The sequence below is a fragment of the Lutra lutra genome, chromosome 16 (genome assembly GCF_902655055.1).
Source record: "Lutra lutra chromosome 16, mLutLut1.2, whole genome shotgun sequence".
Classification (NCBI taxonomy): Eukaryota; Metazoa; Chordata; class Mammalia; order Carnivora; family Mustelidae; genus Lutra; species Lutra lutra.
The window spans coordinates 20,713,679-20,722,502 of record NC_062293.1 but is presented as its reverse complement, the minus strand read 5'-3'; the positions used below and the strand labels follow the sequence as shown (position 1 = coordinate 20,722,502).

The 8,824-nt window shown below is 49.6% G+C and overlaps 1 protein-coding gene across 1 annotated transcript; it reads right to left on the bottom strand.

Moving 5' to 3' along the window:
• Nucleotides 1-1,200: 1,200 nt before the first annotated feature.
• On the bottom strand, nucleotides 1,201-7,034 carry LOC125086668 (keratin, type I cytoskeletal 9-like). Its single transcript, XM_047706017.1, has 8 exons — nucleotides 6,846-7,034; nucleotides 5,234-5,316; nucleotides 4,966-5,122; nucleotides 4,531-4,692; nucleotides 3,714-3,839; nucleotides 3,384-3,591; nucleotides 2,775-2,867; nucleotides 1,201-1,220 (listed from the first exon to the last, which is right to left on the bottom strand). The coding sequence occupies exons 1-8, from the start codon at nucleotides 7,017-7,019 to the stop codon at nucleotides 1,201-1,203; spliced, it is 1,023 nt and encodes a 340-aa protein (XP_047561973.1). The 5' UTR covers nucleotides 7,020-7,034.
• Nucleotides 7,035-8,824: the final 1,790 nt, after the last annotated feature.

Genomic DNA, 8,824 nt, shown 5'->3' with positions numbered 1-8,824 from the left:
GCCTGTGAGCCACAGTGACAAGTGGAGATGAGGTGAGCTGTCCCCACCAAGCCCTCAAACAAATGTAATTCTTTTAAGCCTCCAAACTTTGGGAAGGTTTGATAAGCAGCTGTAATATCTGAAACATGGGCTGAGAGTCCATCTGTCCCTAGTTAGAACAAGGAGTTTTGTATCAGGCCCAGTCAGAATCCCTGGAGAACATTGTTGGCTGTTGTCTTGTGGAATATTCCTTACTGTGCCTTGGAGCACTTTATTTGCACTGTATTTGTTACCATCTGTGAAATCTTCCAAGCAAAATCACATTGTTTTTGTCCTGTTTCCCTCTGTACCTAACACATGACCTGCTAATAGACTATGGCACACCATTTGCACAAACTGGCCTCAATTATGGCCCTTCCTATATCCATGTCCTTGCCATGTGACTTTGTAGCTCCCACCATCAAGAAGAGTCTATTTCCCCTGCTCTTGAATCTGGCCAAGGTTGGGACTTGGTTTGGACAGTAAGATGCGGCCAAAGTGATTACTCTGAGCCTAAGCCTCAAGAGGTCTTGCATCTTCTACTCACTCCCTTGGGACACTTGCTAGGGGTAGCCAGCTGGAGGATGAGAGTCATGTGTCTCATTCATCCCCCAACACCCCAACAGCACGTAGCCAAGCCCCAGAGGCAGAGCCACTGGCCAAATTATAGCTGACCATAGATGCATGAAGGAAAATAGAACTGCCAGTCTAAACTGCCAACTGCAAAATCATGAGCTAAATAAATGGTTGTCATCTGAATTCACTAAATTATGGGTTGTTTTGTTACAAGCAAAGGTCAACTTACAGAAAACGCAACCAACACTTTTCAAAGTGGATTCAGTGGGTTCTCCCTTCACCTCCTTTCTGCTCTTTTTTAATCCCAAAGAACAAATCAGTCAAAGCCCAAGTTTTATTTGCAGTAGGAATGCTTTATTAGGAACTTGAAATCAGGCAGGGAGTGGGATCACCCCGAGACCAGACAGTGAAAGAGAGGTCTCCCCAACCCTCCCAAGGGAGGGAGTCAATGGGCAGACAGAGACCCACTCAGGGCAGTCCCAAATGAGCTCTGGGGCCCGTAGCCAGCTGTGCCTGATGCCAGAAGACAATGACCAGGCTTCATTGGGAGGTTGCCTGTCTGGAGGACACTCAGCTGGGGCAGGGCCAGGAACGTTTACAGGAGCTCTAATATAGATTCTGGTAGCCTGTGGAGAGAGGAAGAGAGGTAAGAGTGTGAAGAGAGAACTTAGAAGAGGAGAAAGAGAATGAGACTTAAAGAAAGAAGGGCACACTGGGAGCAAGGAGACTGGAGCTCAAAGAGCTGGAAGAACCCAGGGGTCCCAGTGGCCCCCATCTAATTCCTAAACCTCTCCTGCAGCGGCCCTAACATATACTCTCTCATTTCTTTTTTTTTTTTTAAGATTCTATTTATTTGATAGAGAGAGAGAGCACAAGCAGAGGGAGCAGCAGATGGAGAGGAAGAAGCAGGCTCCCCACTGAGCAGGGAGCCTGATGTGGGGCTCAATCTCAGGACCCAGAGATCATGACCTGAGCCAAAGGCAGATGCTTAACTGACTGAGCCACCCAGTCTCAGCCCCAATACCCTTCCATTTCTGAGGATGAAGGCTCATGAGCCTGACCCTTTCTCCACTCAACAGCTATATTAGTAAATTTCTTATATACTGAGGCAAGGCCTCAACCACATCCATGGCCCTGCAGTGCCACTTAACACACAAAACCACATCAGACACCCTAGAGAAGGAGAGCTCCCACACACCTCAAGGCTTCTCTGAGCTAAACATTCCCAGTTGTGTTACCCAGGCTTTTACTACAATTTCATATTAAATTTTTATTTTATAAAATTCAACATACAAGAGGGGAAACTTTCTTTGACCTGGAGACCACTTGACTGTGTGACTCTTCTACATTTAGATTATTATGTTCAGTATCTGCTTTTTTAGATGGTTGCACCTTATAACAGACTTGTATGAGCCAACCATTGGCTACAACACCTGAACCTCTTTTCTACCTGAACTAATGCTGATCCAGGTCTCCCCACCCTCATGACGATTAAAAGTACTGGCTGTAGAGACCCACAGAGCTGAGTCCCTCAATTGTTAGTTGTATGACCTTGAATAAGCTACATATCTTCTCTGAACCTCATTTTCCTTATCTCTAAAATAGGTAAAACAATACCCACCTCATAGGGTGTGGTGGGAAATATATAAGATAATGCACACTTTCCAACCCATCTCCTATGCTATTGAGACTCAGAACATGTGTAGATTTGGTCCTAGCCTCACCCAAAACTCTATCAAAATTAATGAATGACAATTCAGAAACAAGGGCAAATGTATTACACCTCATTAGAGTGTATACACCTCCCTAAAATCTAGTTCTGTTCAGAATACTCATTTCCCAGAAAGCTCAAAGATACTCAAAAAGGGGTGGTAACTTGACAGCTTAAAACCTATGCCCCCCTGACCTCACAAGCTAGAGTTGTCCCTTACCTTGTTTATCATCACATTCACCAGATTTGGAGGAAGAGGACTGGGACTGAGATGATCTTCCACTTCCTTTGGATCCACTGCCTTCTTCATAGCCACTACCACTTCCTCCTCCAGAGCTACTGCCTCCACCATAGCTGCCTCCACTTCCTCCTCCAGAGCTACTGCCTCCACTTCCTCCCCTGCCTCCACTTCCTCCTCCAGAACTACTTCCTCCACCATAGCTGCCTCTACTTCCTCCTCCAGAGCTACTTCCTCCACCATAGCTGCCTCCACTTCCTCCTCTGTAGCTGCCCCCACTTCCTCCTCCAGAGCTGCTGCCTCCACCATAGCTGCCTCCACTTCCTCCTCCATAGCTGCCACCACTTCCTCCCCAGGATCCTCTTCCATGACTGCCTCCACTTCCACCTTGATATCTATTTTTGCCACCTCCAAAGTGGCTTCGTCCAGATTCATGAGATTCACTGAGAAGGAAAGATAACACAGAGAGAAAAATTAGTGACCCCACATACATATTCAAGGATGGACCTGGACAGAGTCAAGACCCAAATATGAGATTTCCTAAGGTTTCCTTCTGCAAAGCAGAGGACAGGCCGGGCTGGCATCACAACTTGAAGAGAGAGCCTCTCTCTCCCTGGAGCAAGGACTAGTCCCTTCTCTCATCTTTGCCAACCTCCTTTCCCAAAACCCAAATGCCTTGAGGTTCCTTTACAGAATGAAGAAGTCCCCAACCCATCAGACCCTTGTGTACAGGAACTTCCCCAGCTGCCTCTATCTAGAGGGACAGATGTAGTGTCAGGAGCATAGAAATTCCTAGGGATTCCACGGAGTCCCGGGGAACTTACAAGTCCTCCTGGCCACCCTCAAGGAGGATGCGGTAGGTCTTAATTTCCTGTTCCAGCCGTGTCTTAATGCTGAGCAGAAGGCTGTATTCTTGATTCTGGCATTCTATCTTTTGCCGGATCTCAGTGAGCTGGCCCTCCAGGTTACTGATCTGCCCCTGCAACTGCTGCAGCTGGCCACAGTAGCGGTTCTTGGTGTCTTCCAAGGACTTCTCCAGGGCCGATTTCTAGGAGGCAGAAGGAGGCTGTAAGAGGGATGCTACATCATAGCTCCTCCCCTTCACTCCAGGGATCATGCCAAGCCTTCAGTGCTTCACCCTGACAGAGGATCTAGAGCAGAACTACCAACCTTGCTGAGCTGAGACTGCAGCTCAATGTCCATCTCCTGAATGCTGCGCTGGAGCTGGGTCACCTCCTTGTGGTTAGACTCCATCTCCTGGCCACTGGTCATCACCTCCTGCTCCATCTGGCTCATCTAAAATCCAAGAGCTCAATGAGAACCAGGCTGGACCAGAGACTTCCATGGGCAAGGTTCTGTGCCCACCCCCATCAGGACCTTTACCTCTGGGGCCAAGAGTGAACCAAAAACAAAGACAAGTAATCCTGAGTTCTGGGTCTGCTAGCCAGCCAGGGTAATCAAATTCCCCCAACTGAACATTCCCTCTCAGCAAGGCTTCAAGACTCTTCACACTTGTCCCCAAACCACCTTTCTAACCTTATTTCAAACTGACCCCCAAAGACACACACACTATAGATATGCTCTTGTGTGCCAGGGTCTATGCTAAGCGCTGGAGGACCAAGGAGGAAGGGAGTCATCAGAGAGCTCAGTGTGGCATGAGAGGCATACTATGTACCTCTATGAGATTCTGAGGGCACATAGCCTTACATGAGTTCTTCATGCTCTGCCTGGTTCACATATGTAATAAACCATGAGCTTCTTGAGGGCAGCAGTCTTATCTGGCTCATCTCTGAGACATCAGGACTTCACATAAAACATGCTACTGACAAGCTACCCAATAATTGTGTTTGTGGTTTAATGAATGAAGATGGATAGGTGACAGCTGAACTAAGAGATGGAGGGGTGGGCGAATAGAGAGATGGGGTGGAGGAGTGGAGGGATCCATGGAAGAGAGAGAGAGATTGAATGGACAGCCCACTCTGCTCACCTGAGTCTCATATTGCACTTCAATGTCCTTGCGGTTCTTAGCACTGATCCACTCATACTCCTCACGCATGTCATTGAGGATCTTGGTGAGATCTTTGCCAGGAGCAGCATTTATCTCCACACTGACATCTCCAGAGTTCTGCCCAGTCAGCTGATTCATCTCCTGCCAGGAACAAAGGAGATGTGATGTGAAGGGGTGAGATCCTCTCCACCAACTTATAGCCTTCACCTCTCTCCCCAGAGGTTCAAAAAGGAGGCACAGTTGTGAAGGCAAAGCACAACTACCATCATAGGCAGTGCAAAGGAGGCACTGGAAGTGTCCTCATATGTCAGGGAGAGGGTGTCTCCCAAGCAGTGCCCCATAGCTGTCCCCTCACTGTCTCTGCATTTCTGTTCCTCCCTCTCCTCAATAAGCCACAAGTACCCAGCGCCGTACCTCCTCATGATTCTTCTTGAGGGCCATCATTTCCTCCTGCAGAGATTCATACTGCATCTCCATGTCAGACTTTTGCATGGTCAGATCATCAAGCCTCTTCCGCAAGCCATTGATGTCAGCATCCACTCCTTGTCGTAGGTTGTTCTCCATCTCATACCTGCACACCAGCCACAGTAGGGAATGAGGGCACCTGTCCCTATAGGGACCTTCAGAGCACTGAAGGTGGGGAAAGACTGATGACAGCAGAGGGAGTGGGAGCAGAACTCACTTCATCCTGAAGTCATCCAGTGTCATGCGAGTGTTGTCAAGATCCAAGAGAGTCTTATTACTGTTCACTGTGATGTTCACAATCTAAAAAAAAGAGGAGGTGGCATGGAACTCATGCTCCCCTGCTATGATTCCCTGCTGGGAGGGCAAGAAGCCAGGCAAATCTGTAAGAGATGAGGACTCCATCCAGGAAGATGCTTAAGAGGTAGAAGGAGCTTCCAACAGCTGGTACGACCCACAGAACTCTCATGGGCTTCAGCAAGGATGTTCAGTGTGGCATTCATTCATTCATTCATTCACTCAACAAATATTTAAAGATCTATTACAAAAGACACTGTGGAGTTTAGAGATCAATGAGATATTGCTCCTCAAGGAGCCCACAGTCAACTAGCACATCCAAAGTTATCATAGAAGAACTCAAGGAAAGGAAAGATGACATATGGCTATAGGAGATCAAGAAAGATTTCAGGAAGGAGGTGACAACTGAATTTGTCCCTGTGCAGCTAAGATTCCACATGGATAAATAGATGGAAGAGGTTTGGGGTAGAAGAAACAGCATATCTAGAGGCTGTTTATCAGAATTTGTAAAGGCAAGGGGAACAGGTGGGAACAGCAAATTGGCTAGACTGTGAGCTCCTCAAGACAGAGACCAAGTCTGCTACATCACTATGTCTGCCAAGGGCAACACTGAGGGTAGTCATTCATTAAATTGACTAAATGAATAAATGGATAAATGGACATTTGGATGGATGGATGAGTGGATAGACGGATGGATGGTGGGAGGGTGGGCAGATGGGAGAAACATGGGGGAGAATGGAAGAGTGGATAGATTACTTCTATCCCCAGAGTTCTATATCCTGTTCATCACGTAAACAACTAGCATGTGCACCTGGAAAGATTGAGACAAGCCTCTATAGAGGTCCAGGAGAAGTAGGAAGGAAATTTCCCAAACTAGAAAGCTCTAAATTCTCAGAGAGTGAGGGGAGAGGCAGGCACAGATTTTCTCCTCTCTTGAGCCATATGACCTACCTGTTTGGGGGCAGTAGCATTCTTACCTGTTTTTCATGTGATTATAGAAGTTTCAAATCAACAAGGACCTAAGATCTGGTCTGCCCATCCTCTGCATTAAATACATAGAACAGGTGCAGAGAGGGCATCAGGTTTCCCAGGATCACACAGTGAATTGATGGCAGACCCAGGACTGCATCATTGGCTCTCACCAGAGCGCCTCCATCTCTGTGCTCCCTCCACACTGCCTCTTCATTTCCAATATGGCCAGGCCAGGATGAGACCCCCTACATCCAGTCCCAGGTTCACCCATGTTCATCTAAGCCTCTTTTCTGCTCTGTTCAGACTCTGAAAGTGAGGAACATGATGGTGAAAGCCCAGAGCCCAGGCCAAAATCCCAGCCCTGGTACCATCAAGAACCAAACATTTTGTTTTTGATGAAAGCATAATGTTTCTTAAAAAATGGATTCCCTATTTCCTAAGCCTAGGGTCTAACATCTGACCTTTTTGAAAGATGAAGCATGTGAGTGTGTGTGTGAGAGAGAGAGAGAGAGAGAGAGATACAGAGAGACCAGGAGAGAGGGAAGAGAGTTTCCCCCACTTACCTGGTTCTTGAGGTCTTCGATAGTGTCATAGTAGGGCGTGTAGTCCCTGTGGAAGGTCCTAGGTCCCTGCTTGTCATACCATTCCCGGATCTTATTCTCCAGTTCCTTATTGGCATTCTCCAGTGCCTGCACTTTATCCAAGTAGGAGGCCAGCCGGGAATTGAGGTCCTGCATGGCGGTCTTCTCATCAGCACCCAGAATACCACCGGCACCACTGTCAAAGCCACTGCCAAACCCCCCAAAACCTCCTCCAGAACCACCTCCAAAGCCTCCTCCAGAGCCACCACCAAAGCCTCCTCTAGAAACGTCGCCAAAACCTCCTCCAGAAACACCTCCAAAACCTCCTCCAGAAATACCTCCAAAACCTCCCCCAGAACTACCACCAAAGCTCCCAGAGCCCCCAAAGCATCCTCCAGAACCACCACCAAAGCCCCTAAAACGTCCACCAAAGCTACCAGCACTAAAACCTCCCCCAGACATCCCACCGTAGCTGGAGCCAAAACTGCCAGCACCTCCCCTCCCACAGGCCCCAGAGCTCCTGGCTCCATAGCTACTGGAAGAGCTGAACCGGCCCCCTCCTCCACCAGCTCCCGAGCAGCTCATGCGGCTGAAGGAGGACATCATGCTGCCCCCGCTGCCCCCAGAGCTGCTGCGGCTCCACGGGGAGGACATGAACTGTCTGCAACTCATGGCTGGCTCGTCGGGTAGGAAGCAGTTGTTGGAGCGCTGCTAGCTCCCGAGTGCAGGGTACCAAGCCATCCCCAGGCCTTCCTACTTATACCCCCAGCTGAAGGTGGCACGCCTCTGTCTGCACCAGCCTCCCCCTTCGGACATGAAGGAGGTCTGGGATCAGGAGAAGGCAGGGCTGCCCCAGGCTCAGCGTCCTTTGTTGACTGCCCGGAGGCAGCCCAGCCTCTCTCCATTGTGTGGGGTAATTTGGTGATATTAGGCTGTCAGGGGTGCCATAAATCAGATCTGCTGCCAAGGGGGTGACCTAGATCTTGGGGTTTGGTCTCTGGCTGGCCTGACAGCGGGTCTGAGGCTTAGCCCCTCTGGGAGGGAAACTCCCAGGAGCAGAGTCACCTCCCACATTGATGATTATCACTGTCTGCACCCGTCCCTGCTCCCAACTTAGTGCCCACTGTGTGGGTGGTAGGACTGGGGTACCAAGGAGTTGTACCCTGCCCACAGAGAGCAGCCAGTGAGGGCGAGAAGACCAGCCCCGCCCTCTCAGAGCCCCGGTCTGATGGGGAGCCCAGTCCTTGCTCCCAGAGACTTCAGTCTGATGAAGGAGACAAGTGGCATGGCAGAGAGGCCAAGACGGTGAGAAAGCAACATGACCACCAGCACTCGGAAATGGCAACCGGGGCTCACACAAAAGACGCAGGAGAAGGACCAAGTACATAAAATGGTGCTGGTGCTGGCTGACCTTTGAGGATGAAGGCAAGGGGCTTGACTGTCCTGGTCCTCCAGCAGGGCCCAGCAGGGGCTATGGAATAGACCTTGGTTGATTGCCTAGCCCGTACTGAGCACTGGGAGGGATATAGAGATGTGTGGCTTTTCCAGCCCTCCTGGAACTTGCAAGCCCCCTACTCTGGCCAGAAAGTGAGAAGCATGTTCTGGTGAGCAAGACCAGAAGACAGAGATAAGGAAGGTGGGGGGTTCTGGTGCCAGACTACCTGAGTCAACCCCAGCTCCCCACTCACAAGCTGTGTGACTCTGGCAAGTTATGTATGTGCTCCGTGCCTCTGCTCCCTCCTCTGTAAAAGGATGTTGTTAATGGGGTGCCCGTCTCCTAGGTAGAGACCCATGAGAAGTGCTCGAGAAACGGTGTGACTGCCTCTGGTCATTCAACCCCAGCAGCTCTCTGGACTCTGCCCTCACCTGGATCTTTGCCATCGGCTCATAGCTGCTCTCCCTGCTTCTCTCAGTCCTGACTCCTCCTCCACACAGCAGCCGGAGTGGTCTTTCCCCCAGAC